Raw genomic sequence first — 23,733 nt, 5'->3', positions numbered from 1 at the left:
TGGCTTACTTCTCATTAGCTCGCTGGTTAATTTCCATGAAGGGGATTTGTACCTTTGGCTATTAACTTGTAATCCCTTAGTCTAATCTGCCCTTTAGCAGGCTTACGCACGGAAAGGAGGATGAAAGATATGCTGGTCTTGGGCTATGCTGGCCTCCGGCATGCATCCCAGTCAACCTTCTCCTAGTTCAACCATGGGTAGCCATGCAAGGGTGTAGTGTCAGACTGCACAGGCATAAGAGCCCGGCCGCCATGTAGGTCACGGTATCTTCTCGACGTAGATGGTTTTATAAAATCGCCAGGTTTTGCGTTAGCAGCTATTAAAGGTATGTACGATCGTGATTAAAATCAGAAACCTGAAACTGAGTTTTCGTTATTTCATGTTACGACCCAACTGTTACGTTCATAGATGTGTAAAAGAATTATCAAAATTAACTTAATGGTATATAATATGAAAAGTTGTATCTCTGCATTAAATCATGGTAACATCCGAAGTTGACAGCGATCGATCATTCTTTCTGAACATTGGAGGAGGCGTTATGTTAACGTTCAGGGTTTTGCTCGAGTCGTCCAAGTTGGCTGACTCGGGGTAAAAATTTTGTAAAACATTAATACTAGCACGCGGATCATCAAAAGTTCTGAGCGCCTTTAAACAACTCCCGGCTACCATCCTGCTGTTGTCTTCCCTCTTGGTTTGTTGTAGAAGAATTATCTCGGGACACTCCTGCAGTATAAAAGTGGTCGACGTTGTTGATTTCTGCGTGAAAGTTTTCGGCCGCTTGCCGTCGTGAACGTTTCTTGTGATGTTGCTCGAGCCAGGAATCTGATGAATACAATTCAAATTTAGAGTACCGTATGAATAATGCATATGCGAGGAGGATATTGGCTTTTTAGCTACATTGAAGGATGGAGAACCAATGATTATATTCATATTTAAATTTCTGGTGAATATATATCTAAAAAAATAAATCGACGAATTCTTGCCTTACCTTTTAAATAATTTAGGCATTAAAAGTTTCATTTATCCCAGCCACGCTCACATTGTCGATCGCTCTTTCGAAGGCAATTTTCAAATATTTTGTTCTAAATTTCAGAATAATAGCCAGTGAACAGGATTTAATTTTACCCGATTATTTTATTCCAAAATTTTTAATTCTAAAGATTCAGAGAAACTGATTTTCTTGAAATATAAGAATTAAACGAATTTTAGAGTAAGTCCCATTTTGAAATTCAGCGCTATCAAGAAAATGTTGAAAACGATATTTGTTTCATTTTATTATTATTTGGGGACCCGGGCGTTATAAAAAGAAACATTTTATTTATGTTGTGGTACCTCATTATAGCATTACATTCAAATTCACGAAACTGGACCCAATGAAATAAAATCTATTTACCATGTTTCCAGAAATATCAAAACTAATTATTTAACAAACCTGCACGTTACGCAAAGAAAATTTGAAAATTTATGCTCTGTTACTCAATTATAGTGCAATAGGTCATGTACAAATAAAGCCGATAACTGCTCGGATCTGGTTACTCAAGAGCGAGAACATTAACCTCCTGCTACTGTTGCTTTACGCATTCCTTACCTTGGTCCCTGCGGCGACGTTACAGGCAACGACTTCGTAGTTTTGCCAGAGTAGCTTCTCTGTTATTGTCGGAATCACCGTGGCCGCTGATGCTTCAGGGTCAGCTGTAAAAGAATGCAATATATAAACTGAACAGATATCATGAATAAAATTATTACATTTGAGCACGAAATAACAAGTGATATTCGAAAAAATACGATTTAAAAGCAGGTGTTCTATGTTATAAATTAAATATACATTTTCAAATAGTTTTCGCTGATTATTATAGATTTTGTTTTACAGTGAATTTTCCGTAATTTGAAGCCACAAAGTTTCATGCAACATGGTTGAATTGTGTTATTTAACCGAGCAATAAGATATTAATAAATTTTAAGGGGAACGAATAAAAATGTCTTACCGACGGAAGGAATGATATCAGGATTCGAGTCAGACGATTCTGACTTTGAATCAGCCAAACTTTTGATATGAGTGCCTCTTGAAGATTTTTTGTATGAGTGAAATAAAACAGCACCGATCACAAGTAATCCAAGGGTTCCAAGAACCCCCAGAACGATCGCCAGAACCGGCAGCATGAACCGCGATGACGTGGTGCTGGTACTCGAGCTGTGAGAACCATCTTTCTGTTGCGTCATGTCTATGCGACTGGGAGATGTCCGTCTGTCCACCGGAACGGTTCTCTTCTCAGCGATGTCGATGTTTGCGCGAGTTCTCAGGATAACAAGACTGGAGTTGCCGTGTCCATTAGTTGAGAAGAGAAAGATGTCCAAATCCGACGTCTGCTGCAAATTCTTGAAGAAAAAATACGGCTCAGTAGCATCGGTGATGTTCGCCATCGGTTCGTTCTTGTTGGCGTCGTAAACGACCGCGTTGAAATGAACCAATAAATCGGGGTTGTTGTCGTTGGTACAGTTAACAAAAATATCGTTCTCTTCCAAGATTGTCTCATTCTCGTACATACCATGTAAATTTTCCTGTATTTTGATATCCCTCTCTGATTTCCTTTTGATTCGAGATTCTCTCATGTAACCTTTGGTGGTTTCCCTAAAACCCATATTTTTGCTGGAAAATTCATTTTTAGTGCTGCGTAAAAAATGGCCAGAGGTGTTCCGATAATTAGGAATAACGTACGGGTCTTTCTTTTCGTGCTTTCGTGTGATTAAAATTACTGCTTCTCGCATAGCTGTATTTTGATTCGCTTCTCTTTGTTGGCCGATTTCTCGCGCGAGTCTTTGATCTCGAACAAAATCGGCTGGAAATTCGATGACTCCAAAATTCGGATCGAAGAGCCGATTTTCAGCTTCGTAAACTCGTTGATGAGTTTTCATCTCCTCATCACGGTGCACTTTTTTCTCTATGAAACCAATGCCCCCGGCGTCCAGAAGGGTGCAGTTGGTCGGTGGCTTCGGAAGTTCCAAAGGAACAACTCGGTACTTGCACGGCTCGGTCTGCGCTCCGATTACGTTCGTACCCCAGCACAACAAAGTACCATAGTCCAGCTCAGTTCTGGCCACGTATGAAAGTGTTGAGTTTAGTCCCGTGTTGAAAATGTGCTCAGCTGAGATGTCCACCATCTCCCCAGAGTTGTTGAAACGCCAGTTGAATGTCACATTCGATGGAAATGAGTCCAAGCTACACTTGACTGTCACCTGTAGAGGAAAAGGGACTGAAACTTGAACGTCCAATGAATAGAACTTATTAATGTGATAAATTGAAAGAGGTTATTGTTAAAATGAAATATACAATTAAAAATCGAGCCACAATATGATTATGAAAATTGTAGCGACCCAAAGAAAATTTTAAAGAACATTCGTCTAAAAAGGTAAGGATCGTCCAACGAGAAATAATGGTGGCCAAATAAAGCTTATGCATCAACGATGTATGAATTACTGGTCCACAATTAATGTTTGGTTAATTTATTTTCCTCGTTATAGGCCAGTTTAGCGCTTAACTCTGTCTGGGTTTAGAATGATGATTATAAACTTTTATACAGTTAAGAGTACCAGGATTGGAGCAGAGAGGAACGGGTTCGATCCCAGCTCTGTGCGCCAGTTTCTGGTCAGAATCGGCGAGGAGGCCGGGCGGTTTAGCAGAGCAAAAAATTGAAGCAGTGAGTTACGTGTTCGAGACTGCAACAAGCTGGTAATGTTCTGCGAAGCTAATAATCGGCGACTAGCCTAAGGCCTAATAAACGCTGAAACCGCTATTATTATTACTATGCAACTCGAGACAGCCCGGTATCTGGCGAGACGCATAGGAAAATGTGGCGTCGCTCCTGACACCGAGAAAGCGAGATCAGCGCGAAGTTTATTCATCAGACAGATGACATTACTAGTGCTGATTCTCATGCCACTGCATCACAATTCGTGGCAACTTATTGCGTATGCTGCTGGCTATTCAAGTTGCAGGTTCTCGCGCCGAAACGTGCCGAAATTCACAATAAGTAAGGCTATTAAAGGGAGTTCGAGTGAGCACGTACATATTACCATCGCTTCTCTATGACGACGCACAAGTAACAATTGTGGGTAAAGGCAGTACTTAGCACGCATAAATGCGAACTTGCATTAAATGATCGGTTTAGTTCTCACTGTTTATAAATGCGTAAGACAAATTTAAATAATGTAATATATATTCTATAAAAAATTGAAGATAGGATTTGATTTGTTCCGTACCTCTTCATCTTTGGCCGCTGCGTAAAATGTGCGCTGGTTTCGAGCGCATTCTGGAGGATCTGCGGTAAAAAGAAGACTTAAATCACTGAAATAATTCATGGCGTAGGTATCACGATTATTCCGCTGAAAATCAAAGAAATAAATTTGTAAGAAGAACTTACAAATTATTTCCCTTTATTTTAACTAATCTTCTTTCTTCCAGCACCATTTCCCAGCCGAGCATTCACACACCGCTTCTCAACTCCCTATATACTCACAAGTCACTCGTGTAGCTCAGCCGCGTGTAGCTCGTTCATTTTCTCTTGACATTGAGCGACGTCACTGCCGTCCCAACAGAGTCACCCTTTCCTTGCCTCACATAGAATTTCTAACAAGCAAAACTTGTCTCAGGACTCCAACTCTAGCGCTAATAGGGTCCAGTATACATGTCAACTCCAGCTCCCTAAGTCACTGGTTTTGGGTAGACCGCCAGGGGGACTTTATGGCTCATGTTACGGACGTACAACGGATACAATAAGCTTCTTGAACACCTACATCCATGCGGACTACATGCAACAGTGGCCACGACGCAATGTGTTAAGATTCAAGGCGGCAAAGATGGTCCACGCGATATTATAAACACTCTGTGCGGCGATCGTGTCACGACAATAATTTTGGGCGTCGGTGGTACGAATTCTCTCACTCACCACTTTCTACTGGCTACTCACACACTCCATTTTACAAACTAGCAACACTCACAATGTATCGCTAATACATGCATGAATACATTTTGCACTCGTATACCACGCGCTTCTATAGCAAATATGCTCCAAACCACCTCATGCCAATTACATGCCCTGGCAACAACTGCATAATCCCGCCACTTGCATGCCCCTGCACATCCCCGCCACGCGCATGCTCCAGCACATCCCCACCACGCGCATGCCCCTGCACATCCCCTCCACGCGCATGCCCCTGCACATCCCCTCCACGCGCATGCCCCTGCACATCCCCACCACGCGCATGCCCCTGCAAAAACACTCCATGCACACACGCGCATGCATTGCGCTCACACTTGACTCTGAGCGTGACGGGGTGGCTGCGCGTGACGCCGACGTCGTTGTAGGCGACGCAGACGTATTGCCCAGACTGCGTACGTCTCAGACGCTGCAGCACCAGAGTGTAGTTGCTGATGATGATGCCCGCTGACACGTTGTGGTGAACCTCAACTCCCTGCAGTGACAGTATACGGTGATGCATGCAATACATATATGCCTGTAAATATTTTTCTCTTGCGAATTAAGCGGTATTACTAACAGTGATTTCGTTCGTTCATGTCGATGAAACATCAGGGCATCGTCTAAGCTGTCATTGAAAGTATTGCATGGTAAGTAACGGTTCATGTTTTGCAAAACTTCTAGGTCAAAATTCGTAACCAAAATAAAATATAATCGATTTTTGTTCCCAGTTACAGTTACATGATATGAACAAATTGAGAATTTTCATTGGTTGTTAGGCTCGATTCGATTAATAAATTCGATCTTACGAATTTAATAAACTGAGCTTTGATCTCTCATATTCATGATCAGAGAAGTTTTCTCAACATGCCAATTTACATAGCAATCCTCGAACTGCTTCACCGAAATTTAAATGAACAATGATCAAAACTCGTACCTCTTCTCCAATGGCATTGACATTTTCAATTGAACACTCATAATTTTTGAAAGCCTTTCTTAGGAATATTTCATTTACATTAAACAATGTATCACAAATCCAAGCCATTTCGTAAGCCAGCAATGCACACGAGACGAACATTTTGATACCAGGCGAGCTTTGACACGCTGGGCTTAGCACGAGCGTGGCACTCAAAAAATACATCATCGCCCGACTTGATGTTGGCAGCCGACAGCCCTCGGCCCAACACGGCTTCAACTTCCGGCGCATCTGCGGAATACAAGAAAGCTCTGAAATGTTATTGGTCGTGGGAAACGCTGCCCTCGAGCAGTGTTATTGTCGAAGTAATGATGATGACCACAAGCTGGGAAAAAAATGAGCTGCTAGGACTTAGGAAACGATGAAGATTACAATTGAAATTGTAACGATTATTGTCGTAACGATAAATAACTTTTGATCTTGAGATGATTGGCAGGAAAACATTCCCCATTACTTTCTGATCTGATATACAATAAATCCTTCATAAAATTCTTAAAATTTGTCGAAATAGTTCAAACGATTTACAGTTTTCCATTCTATCGAAATAGTTCAAACTATTTGCAGTTTTCCATTCCAACTATTGAATTTAGCGGAGGTTATGAACGTTAAAGTATCTAATATTGAACACTCCTTGGATATTTAACATGGAATTCTTAAAATTTTGAATGATATATTGATTAAATTGTTTTAGTACTGCCTGATGAAATGCTGAGTGAGCTCAACCCTGTCACTGCGATATTCAGTGAATTCGCTTAGCTAACGAAATCGACCACAGAATGACATGATCAAGCGAAGAAATGAAACCGCAGCTTGGCAGCATATCTGAAGCATGCTAATTTATGATAGTCCCTAGGTCAAAATCAAGGAAATGAAGTCCATTAGTATGATTAAGATATAATATGGAAGGTTATTTTAAAGTTTTCTCAAAATTTCTCTCCCAATAAGTGACATTGATTATTTATTTAAAACTTTTTAATATCACAACAAAATAACCTACATTTAAAAGAGCGAAATCACCTAAGAAAAACTTGGATCTAGACGCCAGTGTTTTAGAAACTCCTAAACAGTAAAACGAATCGCAAATTCGAACAAATTTCCGTGAACGCTTCCGTGAACGCATGAACGAGCTTTGAGAATATCCTTGGGAGTTTTCGAGAAAAATACGAATGAAATTGCTGTCAAAGCATACAATTTATTAAAAAAACCAATAGAAGTATTGATTTTCAACACCTGTAATAAAGATGTTTGTAAATAAAAAATTGTATAACAATGAAGAACCATACGCAAGGCATAAAATAAAACGCGTTTTCAAACGAAAGAACGCAAAAATAGTTGTCGAAACAATTCAGTCCAATTCCATTAAGTTTTACAGCTACATAATAGGCTCTCTTTGCATTTTCAAGACAATACCTAAATTATTAAAAAAAAGTCAAGAAAAACATATTGAGCAGACAAGTTGGTTCATAGATATGATTTTAAAATATTGATTGATCGTTTACTCAAGATTGAATTTCGCTTCTGGCTTTAATGTTAAATGATCGCAAAAATTCTCAGTCATTCAAATAAATGAGCTTCCTAAGAAGCTCCGTGAAACAAAAATGTCACAGATATGTCTGTGCCCTTTCCTTTCAAACCGTACAAATTTCGAATAAATCATTATATCATTAAATACATCAAATACGTAGTTAGTATCGTTAAGTACATTAAATATGTTTCATTATTGGGGGACATAAAACATATTAATGTCCTCATTTATTTATGAATAAAAATAGCAATGTTATTTTCACTCATGAATCAAATTGACACGGATTGTGCATTACCGAAACCAAGTGAACCTTCAAGCGGATTCAAGTGATGAAAGCATAAGTTTTGCATCAACATTGCACAATGGCGCTGTGCGCTCAACTCTAGAATATTCCAACGATGCCGATGAAGAAGTGTTGATTGTGATAACTTCGATTTTTCACGAATATAAGTTTTATGCGCGTTTATACACAGGAAAGGTTTCAAAATTTATATTTTATAAATATTTCATGACTAATTTCTAATTTTTTCTCGAGTCAAGTTTACAAACATTATTTAATAATTCCTGTCTATTACCATGACAGTTTTGCCCATGGTTGAACATAGTTTTGCCAATGTTCGGCCTGTTTAAAATATGAAACAGTGAGATGTGCATTCAAACAGAAACCCCCAGTATAATAAGGACGTATTATTGGTTGAATTTACATTTAGTATTCAGAGAAATAGACAATGAATAAATCCTATTCTTACATTACTAAAATCATTCTCGATAGTGCATTAGTTTGGACGGCTCTAGAGCGCGACGCGTAAGTATCCGTGATTTTATCACCTATGTTATACATTTACTATGCTTTTATTAATTAGCACTGAGATTACGGGACGTGGAAATTAATCTGCTTAAGATCGCTTTTACTAAGTGGCCTCATTTAATTTAGGAGCCTAAATCATTAATTAATCGGGAATTTGACGCAACAGACATTTATTTGTTCCGATTCATGGCGCCAAAAAATTAATAAATATTTATAAGAATTTGATTAATTAAAAAGGCCTCACTAAGTTTCAGCATACTGTTTTCCAGAGCCTTTAATTAGTTCTGAAATAATTTCCCAGGCGGTGAAATGGCAATATTATAATTGCATTAAGAGCTATCGCTAATTTGCTTCAATAATTAACGAGTCGCTACCAGTCTTAATTAAATAAAGACTGAGTTAAAAGATAACAACGCATTAAATGTACATTTTATTCTCAATTCGATAAAAATTTAATGAATATTAAATCGTCGTACCGTTAAAATGTATAATTATAGGTACGTTAGGCATTCAGAGTGAAATTCGCACAGGAAATATTAGACGAATATGATTTTCCAATAAAATGTATACTGGAACAATAAATTCACGCCGAATTCAGAATTATAGCAGAAGATTTAGAAATTAATGATGTCGACTGGTTGATTTCAGCTAAAAATTATTCGGAAATTCAAAATTATTCCATCCTAACTCCATTAGCAGAAGTAACCTTACGAAGAGTATTAATAGCTGGATTTAACTTGTGATTAATTTAATAAGTTAACCGTCATATTAATTGAACATAGATAATTGCTGTGTTTTTTTATGCAATTACCTTAAACCCTTTACGCTAAACTTGATAAGCACATGACAATAATTTAGCTACAAGTTGCAATATTCGTTTATGCTTTGCAAAAACATAGATCTAAGAAAGTGTTTACTAATAAGATAATAAAATGTATTCAAATTATTATTATATACAAAATTGTACTTGGTTTTATGCAGTTGACTAGTGATCCTTTACACGAAAACTATATTAAAATACTATAGTGCACTAATAAAAATGTTCTGTGCCAGAAAGACTTTCCCAAAAGTTTGAAAGTAAAAGTTGTAATTTTGTCCTTGCGATTGATGTTCAAGGCACGTAATCGAATTAAATGCCACTCGCTCGTTACAGTACAGTCAAGGCTAGAATTTAACGAGCAAAAACGTTTAATTGCCAGACATGTTAGGTTCGGGTGGCCTATCCTGCATGTCTGTCAAGCGGTGCAGCGAGTTCAGAATCACCGATGCTTAACTTGGATTAAATAGGAAAATTAAAATGCGTTTTCGGGCAAGTAATCCGTCATGGGATGCATGGTAGATTTACTGATGCTCAACTTGGATTGAATAAAAAAAGTAAAAGGCGTTTTAGGACAAGTTCATCATCATAATCACGGGATGTGTTTCGGAATAACCAATGCTTAACTTGGATTAAATAGGAAAATTAAAATGCATTTTCAGACAAGTAAACCGTCATGGGATGCATATTAGATTTACCGATGCTTTACTTGAATTTAACGGGAGAAGAATCAAATTATCTGCCTTTAATTCATATAAAAATTATCCTTCTTGCGATGCAGTAGATTTCAATGACGGCAGTGTTAAATTACTGAACAACTAAGAAAGGAGTTTGAATTTTAAAAAGCTATAAATTTCGAAAACAAGCTCTGGTAAAAGCTTGTTGAAAATGAAAATTTATGCTCTCAAATCGTGAAGCCTGTTTATTCAACTTTACAAATTCCATAAACATTTCAATTTGGGAATGGACAACAAAAAAATTGTCAGAAATTTAAATAGTTTAAAAGCATGTAGCATCCAAATTGACTCTTTATCTTCAGTGTTAAATAAGGCAGTTTTAACTGGATTCGCAAACTTTATCCTAAGTGTCGCAGTCTTCCGTTTGACTAAATATTGAAGGGATATTTTTTAATGTGTTAAAATACCATCGATCATGAAGATCAGTGCGAGAAACTCTCGTGATTAGTGTAGGATATGACGATACGCGACGTTAACATCCATTTTATCGAGTGCCTCGCCAACGGTTCACTGAACCTGCCAGCATTAAATAAAGCCAAAGCGGCACATCCCTCGTGTCGCACAATTCGATCAAGAATCGTTCAACGCTCGAGTTTTTCGTGACGCTCCCAGAAAGACGCCACTGGAATCAGATTGAAAGTGCACCACGGCGTTAAATTCGTCTCCTTGAGCACCAAGGAAATGGTTCACAGAGTACGCACGGACTGAGCAGCCGCTGAGGCAACGATGCCACAGGCTGTGCAATTCAAGCAGCGTTCAATGCTTGAGATTTGCGTGTGATGCGCCAGTAAGGAGATCTTCACTCGCGCTTAACCTCGTTCAGGCTTTTTCGGACGCCTGTGCTCTCGCAGCTGCAGAAAACGAAGCAGCAAACGATCTAAGAGGCAAGCCTGCATACGGAAAATGGCTCCCATTAGGAGAATTAAGGGCATGTTGCAGGAAACATTTGTAGCCATCTTAGGGGATACCAAGCTGGTCCCTCACGGCTGAATTTGTCACCGCCAACATCTTGGCTTTTACTTCCAAGTAGGGGTCTTCTTCAGGTACGAAAAGTAAAGACTATATTTAATGGAAGACTAGTTATAATACTTAGACTTTCCCTACAGAGTGCATGGCAGTAAATACCACAGAAGTGTTATAGCCAATGATTTTCGCGACTAATAATTTTTCTTAAAAGGCAGAAGGCAGTAATTCGTTTCGGACATTTTTTGTTGGGTCCAAATATAACGTTTATAACCCTCGTGTAAATAACGGTTAATAAAATTGGGGTCCATACTTGATGCGAGGAATTTTTCAAAAGACTGCCGACAAAAACATTTCCAGTGATCTACATCGTATTTACTTCTCAGTTATTTTCTCAGCTATCGAATAATATTTAACAAAAATTCGTAAAACTCATCTACATAATAAATGAAAAACATAGTGCATAAAACACGAGAACCACTTCCATAAAAAATGAAATATATTCATTTCAACAGCTTCTGGAAGGAACCCCATCTAAATAAAATGGTTCAGCGAAACTAATGTCGCTAATTTACGAAAAGTAATATGTTAATGGGTTTGAAGTTCTGAAGCCAAGCTCAGAGTGACACGAGGCAAATTACATGTCAGATAAAAGTTAAGTAAAAGGGGATACCTGAAAGAAGTTCCAAGTTTTATGTTGATTGCAAAACTGAAGGTACATATTGAATGCAAGCCTACGTTAAAAAGAAACACAAAATCTCAAAAGTATATCAAATACTCGGTTTATTTTGTAGCTTCAAAAAGAAAAGTAGTCGGAATTACTTTATTCAGCTCCAAGTTGTGCAAGAACTCGAAAAACTAATATAACTTTTCCCAATGGACATGATTTTGAAGCATCAGAACTATTTTGCTAGTGATAGCGTATTTTATAATTATTATACTCGGAAAATATTTGTGTTATTTGGTAATTTTCCTAAAAATTACTCTATCTCATAATAATGCCCCGAGAGAGTATTTTAAGTAAATGTACGGAGGTCAGAAATAACTGATCCGTATTTTGCACGATATTTTAAAAATCAATTTAAAATAGACGATGTGAAATGATACCAAGCAACAAATTAAAAACTTGTTTTTCATGAATCCCACGAAATGCATATAGCAAGAAGCAGTGCACTGAATATGTATAGTCAACAAATGACGTTATTAAAAATGAAACAAAAAAATGCTTATTAAGAAGTTGAGCATTATACATGTACACTTTGTACTGTAAACTGAGCACATTGTTGGGAATGAACCTGAGAATGCCCACTACGAAGTCTTACGTATAATACGCACAGCTAACAGACGATATCGTTAGATATGAAAGAGAAATGCATATTAATTAAGAAGTCGTGAATCGGATACATATAATAAACAGTTCACATTGAGAAATGAAACAGGAATTACCCATTAATAATGCGTGCATTGGCATACCCATAGTTAATGGAACATTGCCATGTCCATTTTAAATAATGGATTGTTGTAGTTGAAGCGTTTAACAGAGGACATTGATATGTATGGGAGAGAAGGCGTTCATTGGAAACATATAGTCAACATAGCACATCGTGAGAAATAACGGAGTAGCCGTGCGTTGAATACGTTAAGTCAACAGGAGACATTGCTTGGTATGGAAAAGAAATACTCATTAAGAAGCCGTGCGTGTAATACGTTAAGTCAACAGAAGACATTGCTTGATAATGGTAAAGAAATACTCATTAAGAAGCAGTGCGTGTAATACGTGAAGTAAACAGGGGACATTGCTTGGTATGGAAAAGAAATACTCATTAAGAAGCCGTGCGTGTAATACGTGAAGTAAACAGGGGACATTGCTTGGTATGGAANAGAAATACTCATTAAGAAGCCGTACGTGCAATACGTAAAGTCAACAGAAGACATTGCTTGGTATGGAAAAGAAATACTCATTAAGAAGCCGTGCGTGTAATACGTGAAGTCAACAGCAGACATTGCTTGGTATGGAAAAGAAATACTCATTAAGAAGCAGTGCGTGGTGCGTGTAATACGTGCAGTCAACAGAAGACATTGCTTGGTATTTGAAAGTATTACTCATTAAGAAGCCGTGCGTGGTGCGTGTAATACGTAAAGTCAACAGCAGACATTGCTTGGTATGGAAAAGAAATACTCATTAAGAAGCGGTGCGTGTAATACTCACAGTTGACAGACAGCGTCCAGGTATCATTAAGCACGACGTGCGGCAGTGCAGGCGTCAGACCGCGGCACTGTAGCGTCGCGCCCTCGTCGCTCAGCTTGGGTCTGAACACTAGCGTCGACGTGGTCTTGTTCAGTCCATCAGACTGAGCAACATCGTTAAATATTATGTTAAATTTATAATGTTAATAAATTAATTACCTGTTAGCTTTTCATCAAATGTAAACTCATCGGTGGCAGCAATAAATTGCAGACTTTTAATTTAATTAAATACAACTTTTTGCTTCAAAAGTGTTTTCATAAGAATTCCAAAAGGACTAAAAATTAATTTCGAAGGCAACTACAGTTTCTATAAGCTGAAAGAACAATTTCCTCACGGTCGCTGCGAAAGTAAATTTAAAGCAAATTTTATAAATTCACTTCACGGCATCTAGAATCCGATATGAAAAAAGTTTTCCAGCCATAAATCTATACTATATAAATTAGGCAGAGATAATATTCCAGATATTTCATAGGTCAAAAATTCGGTTGTTCGGTAAGGAACCTATGAGATAAAACAAGATCGCTTCTCGCTTGAGAAAGATCATTTAATAATATGAAGTTCAAACACGAAATATTGGATACAAAATTAATCAATCTTGAAAAGTTTATGCTCTTAGTATCAACTTTACGAAACATTTGAGGAAAACATAACATCAGAGAACATGATGCGCCTCAGTTTACCGCAAAACTACATTTAAGTCGCAGATCTCATCTCATTTTTGTGGAGCATGAGAGGAGCAGGCTGCAGGTTCTTCATAACAAATTTGCTCATATGAAGCGCCGCAAATAACATATCACACAAAATAAAGGACCCGAGAAGCCGGCCTGAGCAGCGAACATTAATATAGCGCAGCAGGTTCTGTGTTAACAACCCCTCGGAAATATTAGGATATTTCCTTATTTTTTCAGCGCGGTGATCGTTAGTAGTGTTCGAATAATACGGAAAACATTACTTTTGCTCGCGAGTACAATTAATAAGTTGTACTCCACTAATAACACCAGGAATTAACGACCAAAATTTGGTTAAGCTTGAATATAAATTCATTATTCCGGTATTAACATCAGGTTACCGGAAAATTTGATCAAGCATGAATTTAAAGATATAATTTTAAGCATATACTTTGGTTTAGTGGTTAAGAATATTATTAGTGATTCGTCATGTTGAGCTTACAGTGAACATAAAATTATAATGCTTGGCTCCGGTTTTGATGGTTGATTGCATCAGGCGAATAAATATGATTAAATTAGATTATGTGTTCAATTTCTCCAATTATTTTTTGATACTTAATTGCATCAGCCGATTAAATCTGATTAAGAATAGAATAGAATAGAAGTGTCGGCGCTGAAGAAATAGGCCCATGGCCTGTTGCCAGTTTATGTTTTCAGTTATGTCAGTTTTCAGTTTATGTTTATGTTTTCAATCTCTCCAATTATTTCAACTAAAAAATGCAATGTTACCACCAAAAAGATTTTTCTTCAAAAAATAAAAAAGCCCCGTGGAATTAGTTTCTCACAATCTAATAATTTTTACAGTTTGTACGTTGACTCTACTGGATGTAACTCGTTGTCTAAAAGATAATTTCATTGTCATGCCACATTTTACAAACTCAACCAAGATCCCATTAATTACCATGTTGAAAATATTTCACATTAATGAGGCCACAAATTAGTCACCGCCTATTCAAACAAACAATATGACTCGAATATCCTGCGAAGATAATTCTTTTCTCAAATTTCATGATCAACTTCCATGACTGCTAAAAAATTTTCATAAAATTTTGTGATATGTACTAGAAGATAAAATCCCAGTTGAAGAAATCATACGAGTTGTTTTCGATCAACTTCCTTTCTGCTGAAATATAGCACTTATGCTAGAACCCGAAGAATGTCAAAACAAGGTTTTACACAAAATATCAATGATTCTCACCTCAGTTCTCCGTGCAAGGATTGGAGTATCATTGATGTACCAATGCACCACTGCAGTTGGTACTGCACCGTAAACAGTACACTGCACCGTGACATTTGCACCAGCAGTTACTGCACTCCGGTTGCCCAGTATAGTGGTTAATAATGGACTCACTGAAAGAGTATAGAGATCGTCAATAGCAATGGATATTTTATTATCGTAAAGTGTGTATTAATATCGTCGACCGTTGATATGTTGTGGTCAATAATGGAATCACAGCGGGAGAATAAATAGCGTCAACAGCAATTAACGATTATCTTGAAATGTTTGCATATAAATTGTTAAAATATAATCGTTAATGAAATGTTTGCATATAAATTGTTCTAAATGAGACAGCTTTGAATTAATTATTTAAATCATATACTTCATAATATGAAATCAATTAAAATGAAGACGGATGTAATAAATTTTTGGATGGTAAAATAATCAGTATAATGAAACGACTTATAATTAGTGGAAGATCAACCACGGAAATTCTTAGAAGTCTCGCGTCAGAAATTAAGAAAATTAAAAAAGCCGTTGGAACGACCAACTCGAATCTTATAGGCACTTGCTGTACCTGAATAATTCATAGAAAACACCCCCCGGGCGTACAATCTTATTTGATCTCAGAGAACACCAAATTTCGTCATTTTATTCAGCAGCAACATTTAATTTCGAATGAATTACACTAGCAATATTGAACAGAGTGTCTTGCATCAAGAAAAATTTTTTGGCATAGCAACGGTTATTCCTAGTAGATGTTGGTGAGAAATTGTAGGTTCAATTGGGTGCAACTCTTGCCTTTCCTGCCGGGTTCTTTAAGACCTCAAGGGAACAAAGTTACAGAGAATCTCGTCTCAGTAATGGCTGTGACGGTATCCACGTGCAGTCGTGACATTAAATATTCGTCGACTCACTCTATGCGGAGTGCTGCGCTGTGCAATTTTGATGCACATAAAATGCCTCGATTGTAAACAAACTAAAGCAATTTTATGGAAAAGAGTTCTTCTAGGACATTTCTCGAAAGTTTTGCAGGAATTTAAGATAGAGCAGATCAAGAACACATTTGTCATTTTATCTCAAGATACCAATTAGAGAGCCACGTAAAAATGTTTCCGAATATTTCTAGAGTTTCAGTAGCAAATAAAATAATCTCATCTTTAGTTTGAAGAAATGAAAATTACACTGAGAAGTAACACCTTGTTATTTACGAGGGCGACAAAAAATCAGTAAATTATATTCAAAAATTAAAATCAGCGAAACTATATAACCCCGGCTATTATATTAATGTATTTATTTATAAAACTATTTATATTAATGTATTTTCCAATGGAAACTTGATTATCGCTACAGTTAAATAATTAAATAGATGATCATAATTTAATAAAAGATGAAGATGAAAAGTAAATTAAACATTGGTTAGAAAATCCGTAGACTTACGACGCAGTCGCCATTCTTGCATTCTGTCCTCGGAAGAGAAACATTTGCCATCGTGGCTATCATAAATCCCCCACCCCAATGAGATATGCAAGAGTAACGGTGAAGCAACATCCCACCATGCTCGAGGTAGGGGATATTCAGGCCACTTTTCTGAGGTCAAAAGGCTTTTTCACAAGAGCGGTCGCATTGTGTGCCCAGGCAGGGGGATGAATTTATAGGACGCCGCGGCCTAGCTATGAAAAGCGCTAATTTTTGATCATCTATGGTTTATAAACTTAAATAATGGATAGCTCTGTGGTAAAATATACCGCAGCTTCCTGCGAATATTGCACACAAAACAGGTAATGAGGTGTCTTGCTTTTAATTGAATTTATGAGAGTTTCCTCGGCAGTTTCCCATCTCATTTATGGAAAGAGGTACAAAATAAAACCCACTCTAATAACAATTTTTTCAGCTCTCGTTTTCGTCGATATTAACATAGCATCAGGTATTTCTAACAATAATTTTCCCTCTCTAAATTTACAATTCTTCTTCTACAGACTAATTTACGAACCCTAATAAGCTTTGATGGCATGCCGAGCGTCTAATGGCTCATAAAACAGAGTATAATACAATTCAGATTTAATTAAAATTTCTAATCAGAAATTACGGCACAAATGGCTTTTGGAACGAAATGTTTTTACGTCTACTATCATCACGATGAAATAAGCGCGAATAAAAATAATATGCACGGTGCATAATTGCCAGGAACAGAATAAAATGAAGGTTAAAGTAAAATGAGATAAAAATCTAACATTGAAGTGAAGCCTTTTAATTTTCAAGCCAATGCAATAATAAGAAGACATGATATTTTCGATATTAAAATTATAAGTTTGCTTTTATCTATGAACCATGAACCAAGAATGACGAGAATTATTGAAATGAAGTTTAAATGAATAAAAATGCAAGAATCGAGGCACTGCACGTAGTAGTGAGAACCAATCTTAATTAAATCAGACACTTTCAACGTGCTGCGAATTTTGAGAGCAAATGTAATGAGATTAAAAATGAAAGGAAAAATTTCACCGACACTCACAATGAAACTCGACGTCGGCCTTGATGGAAACGGGATCGATCTTGGGCATGATGACGACACAGCGAAGATCTTCGAGCGTGAGGCGGCGACTGACTGCAGCGATGTGGAGATAGTTGGCCGTCACACTAGCAGTTGTGGCAGCACCAGTCTTACCAGTGGATGGATTAACACCAGTCACACTATCAGGGCTAACACCAGTGGCTGGATTAACACCAGTCACACCATCAGGGCTAACACCAGTGGCTGGATTAACACCAGTCACACCATCAGAGCTAACACCAGGGAGAGGACTAACACCAGTCACACCAGCGTAGCTGGTATTATAAGTGCTGTCCAGAAGGGTATCACCCAAATACCATAGCACTTGAGGACTCGGGTGACCTGAAATTAAAACGATTCAAGTAGCGTATTTCTAATGCGTAATGAGCAAACTTGTACAGTTTATATAACTTATTTTCAGTAAAATAAAGCTAATAAATATAAAAAAAAACATTTCAAATGAATCTTTCGTGTGAGTAATACATAAACTCTGTTCTAGGCCAAGACAATCAGTATTATTTAACTTCATTTCTGAACATTGAAATTGTCACTGCCTTTCTGTTCAAATACTCTTACCGGTTTACAAAACATAATTTAATTGTTTGCACACATATCAGATATTTAACCTCTGACGAAAACTCCCAATATTAATGTTGGCTATCCTCCCCGAACATAGCACACATATCAGATATGTATTTACATATCACAATTCAACAAAGCACACATTATTTGCACACATATATTATATTTAACCTCAGACAAAACTCCCGATATCAACGTTGCTTTACCTCCCCGTACACAACACACATATCAGATATATATTTACATATCACAATTCAACAAAGCACACATTATTTGCACACATACAGTATATTATATTTAACCTCAGACAAAACTCCCGATATCAACGTTGGTTTACCTCCCCGTACACCTCACACATATCAGATAGATATTTACCTATCACACTTCAACAAAGCACACATTATTTGCACACACATATATTATATTTAACCTCAGACAAAACTCCCGATATAAACGTTGCTTTACCTCCCCGCACAAAGCAGTTGAGGGTCATGGAGCTCCCCTCAACGTACGGTCCAGTGGGGGAATTGATTTTGCCTTCCCCGGCCCCGGGGATGCTTCGTTTGCCCTCAGTTATCACGGGAGCAGAAGGGGGGACTGCAGAGTACGAAACAAGATATTTTTATTCACAGGTGGGTTAAAATGGGTTTTAAAATGGGTTTTATTTTTAGTTTATTATTTTCACTGTAAATGTTTACGAATATTTTTACTGTAAACGTTTACTTGTACAAAAAAAATTCTCGAAGATGGTGACGTGTGGAACTAGACGGGTATGGCTTTGATGATTGGGGCAATATTTTTTAGTATATTTAAAATATTTCAAGGGTTATGAATTGAACAGCATAATTTGATCAGTGCATAATTTTTTTCAGAAACACTGAACTAGTAGAGGAGCACTCACGAAAAATCGAATACTTGCCAATGGTCATTGTCAGTATCGAGTCAGAACACACATTAAGTTGATAAGAAGAATTAGGTGATATTATAATCAAACTAATTAAATTGCCACATACAAGAAAAAATCATTCAAATATCATTCAATGAAGTTGCAATAAGAAAACAAAAATTTACGAACGATTGTAAATTGGGCCAGGGGTTGAAATGGAAGCATTTTATGCTTGGAAAATATAGCTAGTAGTGAAGTGTCACGTGATGGCAAGTGAACGAAATTAGTCTAGATATATCGCTAATATTTCCTATGTCATCCTTAAGACTTTGGATAACAATCGTCGCGTAAAAAAGTTTGATTTAACGTACCAATGACAGTCCGTTATCTATCGTCACATTCGACAGTACGGGGTTCGATTTTCACCTATGACAGTTTGTTACAAATCTCCTTTTATGACAATTTGTTATAAAAATTCACCAATGAAAATTCGTTATCAATCGTCACAAATGAGAGTTAAGTATCAATCTTCAACAATGACAGCTCAATATCAATCTCTGTTTATGACAGCTCAGTATCAACCTTTACCGATGACAGTTCGGTATCAATGCTCCCATAAACAATCATCAATCTTCACCTATATGACAGTTCAATTGTCCCATATAACAGATTTCAATCTTCACCAACGACAGTTGGGTAGCAATTAATGATCCCGTATAACAGATACAACAGATATCTGTCTTCACCTATGACTGTGAGGTTGGCCCTGACGACGGTGGTGGCTGCAGTTGTATATTCGAGGCGACATCTGTAGACTCCTTCATCAGAGACTTTTAGCTGGCGTATGGTCAAAAGTTGCGTATTGATGTCGAACCGAACGCGGGGACCTAAAACATGCGGCTCTGCCCATACCAAAGCCGACGCTGTCTCGTCTGCCGCGCGCGAGTCGAAACTGTTGGGAATGAATACGACAAATAAGTTGGCGAGGCGTGAATTGATTGTGTAGACAACTGAGCTACGTTCGTAGCTCGGAAAATGAGTGGGACAGAACAGAAGCATGGAGAAAAAAGCGGGCCTTAGTCGAAGCAGGAAGAAACAATGCGATTAATTTGTTTGCGAAGGTAGTAAGCAAAATTTGTACAGTTCTATTGCAATCGTTATGTAAGCAGAGAAATAACAATAAATTGTTTTATATGCTATCAAATCTAAGCACATCAAAATCACTTCAAAGCCAATAATTTTCTCCGTTATACAACCGATATGGTACAAGAAAGTATTTTACAAACAACTGGAAAGTTGTACCTGTAGAAAGGGGTGCCGACGTTATCTTTATACCACAGAACCAGGATGGGTTTAGCCTGAACATCAATTTGATTTCCCGAGTTTCGGTTGCTGTTTTTACTGAGGTCAGCAGGTACCAATTTAAAAACTGGCGTTATAGGAGTAGAAGTGTCGAAGTGAAGAGACCTTGATTCACGATTTCTGAAGTCCGAATTTCTGGTCACCGAGCCAAGTATTTCTCTGTCAATCACGTGGCTGTTAAAATCGAGCTCCCGTGGACGTTTTGACGCCGTTCGGGAAGATTGATTGAAATGGCTGAATTTTGAGGCTACCGGCGCTGCCTGAAAGCTGTCAATTAAGGGAAGTTTTAGTTTCATTTCAGGTTCTGAATTTTGGACATCATGAATCAGCTCTATTGCTGCACGTCTCCAAGATAAATCACTGCGGACGTGGCTTTTCAAACTAAACTTCTTTGGAGAAATTCTCATTTGACTTCCGAGCAATTCTTGAGCGATGCGTTCACAGTCACCAGTGATTGAAGAGCATATTAATTTTCTCGAAAAATTATCACCAATATCAGGACTTTTTTTATGACGACCTTCATCATGGTGGAGAAAACGCGTCTTGAGAAAAGTGTTTACCGGAGATTTCGAGAATTTTATGGTCATGTTACCAGATTCCTCGTGAGATCGATAGACAAAATCATCAAGCGGCGCCGTTTTCTTTACATAATTCAAGATACCATCTAAACGCATTGAACGCTTAGAGGAATAAGTACTAAGACGCAACGAAATTTTACTTCTGTTTTCGGGGGAACTTTCAGGCTGCAATATCACAGTCCCCTTGCGCCACTCAAGACCTTGGACAGAAGAAGAGCGCTTCTTTCTTCTATAGGCTCGATCGGCGAAATGAGATGGCAAATCTTGCAAAGTTCTTGCCAAGAGTTGCTGGTCCTTCTCATCTTTGAAGAAGGAATTCATGAATGCATCTGGCAGTTTGTTCTGTAATTCTCTTGCATGGTGAATGCTAGCGATGTTCAAGGAGTAATCGGGAGACGGCGGCCTAAAGGACGGTGCTGGGGTGCAAGGGAGGTCAGCCTGTCCTCCTATGACCGCCAGCACTTGGTGGACTGCTCCTGGTAGGGGAAAAATTGTGTAATTAATTCACGTGAAATAAAAAAAGAAAGCTTACAAGGAAAACAAACCATCTGACGGAGAAAAAAGTAAGTGTGCAGTTGAAACACGTGAAATAAAAATATATGACTCACAATGAAAGCAAATCATTTGATGGACAAAAAATACCATATTCAGTTTATACACGGACAATACAAGAGTATTGTTAGTGATATAGTATGCTTATAAAGATCTTGATGGACAGAAATTGTGAGATGAAATAACATTCATGACATTCATTCATAATACAGACAAAAAATCGTTGCAAAAGCCAATAATTACCGAGAAAATTAAGTGAATGAATATTTTATTGCAAAAGAAAGTTGAATTGAGCAACAAAAAATGAGAAAATGCTCATGAAATTTACATCAATAGAATAATTGACTAATTCACTATAGAAATAGCGACTACGTGAGATTAAATACAGTGAACAAAAAAAAACAACCTCTAGCAAATGAGTTTTGCTTTTTTAGTTCGACCCGTGAAATGATTTATATTATGTGAAATTATTCACATAAAGATTGCGGCATATCGATAATGCAATCCAATAGAAACAAATCTGATGTGCGATGTTTAGATTATATTACAACGGACTGAGACAAACACAATGAAGTTCTTGATTCAAGAACTTAGCCTCAAGCTCGAAATTCGAGGCGAAAGTAAATTAAAATTCCAAGCAAAACTTCTAGAATCAAATAGCGTTGAGAGCTCCAATAAAAATCATACGTTATTTCAACAGACTCGAGCGTAGAACAAAATTTACCGAGTGGTAATTTGAGTCCCATTAAAATTACCCGAAGTTTCAGCATTGCGCCCACAAAGTTTAAATTGCAAGGAAGAAGTTATATTATTTACCTGGGCGCATTAATACGAAAATAATCGGCCATTAACATAAATTAAGTAAAAAGATACATTTGCTCATTTATTTTCCCCGTCTAGAATTCAATTACTTCGCCTCTAATGAATTTAAAAGTTTAAACCGCTGCACATAAGTCAGCGCAATTAACGTATTTCGCAGTAATGCACTGCGTTGTTCCAGTGCATACACCATACTTAATAACAGGGAACCTAATTTCGTTTTAATATTAGAACAATAACTGTATTTCAGCGGGCAATATAATGATAAGCCGATATAACGACAGTTGCATATTGATCATTAATGTCGCAATGCAATTACGAGAGCCCCGCATCGTATTTTAGCTAATTTTCGGGACGAATTAGTCTATTTTGCGGGAGTTTTTTGATCGTTTAAAAGCATACATGAAAACTTTAAATTGGACACAGCTAATTCTCCTGGGCGTCTGAAGTGCCACAGAAGAAATGCCTGTACTGCTATGCTCATTATGCAAATCAAGGGGAAAATTCAAGTATTTATAATTGATTTGGTTTGTAATATTTAAAAAAAAACTTCTAAACGCGTTGAATTTTATTTCTGCGCTTCGTAAGCACATTAGGGATCTGAATGTCTTCATTATACAAGTCAGACTAGCAAAAAGCGAGATTTTTCAATGATAATTCAATCCCTTAACCATATTTTTTCAACTGAGAAAGGTAGTTTACATGTATCGCGTTATTATCTATGCCGTAGTGCCGGCTTGTTAACTCTGATCATAAAAAACTGTTTTCATATTGTCAGGAAATACAAAGATTTTATTTCTTTATGAATATGGTTTATGCAAATTCATTTATTATTTCAGTTTCGTATCGGCTTTATAAGTAATCTTTATTTTTCAAGGTGATAATCAGTTTTTATGAAACTCGAAAAACGAGTTTATCACCTTCGAAAAAAACGATTTCCTGTCGCGAATTCTAACAGCACGAACAATATTTTTCTTTCACAGTCCAGTTTTAGCTCAGGGTTTAGGCAGGATTTGATCACTCAAGGTATTTTTGCATAATCATAAATCGCGGAAATAACGGGGCGTTCTGGAGACCATATAACTGAACTGGATATGAATTATTTCAATTTCATGGAAATTTGTCAGTTGAGATCATAGATTTAGCTAACCGGCATTGATACCTGTTTAACACTTCATGGAAGGGACAATATCGAATGTGTGAGGCTTAAAGTTTCCACGAAAACCGAGCCATAAAAACCCCTAGTTTAGTTATAAACTTTCTAATTGAATTAAATAAGGAAATTTCAGTAAACCTAAAGTGCAGCCTTTTATTCAGTGAATGTTACAATCTGAAGAACAACTTACCACGATTGCCTGCGTCTTGCATTAACAAATAACATATGGTCGTAATTAATAATCTGAGTG

At 37.3% G+C, this 23,733-nt stretch overlaps 1 protein-coding gene across 1 annotated transcript; it reads right to left on the bottom strand.

Moving 5' to 3' along the window:
• Nucleotides 1–176: 176 nt before the first annotated feature.
• LOC108670690 lies at nt 177–23,718 on the bottom strand. Its single transcript, XM_018158177.2, has 13 exons — nt 23,674–23,718; nt 20,319–21,432; nt 19,763–19,968; nt 18,596–18,727; nt 17,510–17,890; nt 14,974–15,125; nt 13,009–13,150; nt 6,050–6,180; nt 5,310–5,469; nt 4,258–4,316; nt 1,986–3,234; nt 1,589–1,692; nt 177–822 (listed from the first exon to the last, which is right to left on the bottom strand). Exons 1-13 carry the CDS (start codon nt 23,693–23,695, stop codon nt 472–474), a joined length of 4,203 nt encoding a protein of 1,400 aa, XP_018013666.2. The 5' UTR covers nt 23,696–23,718; the 3' UTR covers nt 177–471.
• Between the last annotated feature and the right edge of the window lie 15 nt (nt 23,719–23,733).

Source organism: Hyalella azteca, unplaced genomic scaffold (assembly GCF_000764305.2).
Source record: "Hyalella azteca isolate HAZT.00-mixed unplaced genomic scaffold, Hazt_2.0.2 contig1513, whole genome shotgun sequence".
In the NCBI taxonomy this organism is placed as follows: Eukaryota; Metazoa; Arthropoda; class Malacostraca; order Amphipoda; family Hyalellidae; genus Hyalella; species Hyalella azteca.
Note: the sequence above shows the minus strand (reverse complement) of the source record. Positions and strands in the feature narration are given on the sequence as shown.

Bases quoted from the DNA above. Each gene is read 5' to 3' on its own strand.
- LOC108670690 (XM_018158177.2), bottom strand. From the start codon at position 23,695: ATGCAAGACGCAGGCAATCGTG. The intron at 4,317-5,309 runs GTGAGCGCAATG...TTTTTACCGCAG, and splicing joins CGTCACGCTCAGAGTCAAGT to ATCCTCCAGAATGCGCTCGA. The intron at 3,235-4,257 runs GTACGGAACAAA...TTTCCTCTACAG, and splicing joins CAGCGGCCAAAGATGAAGAG to GTGACAGTCAAGTGTAGCTT.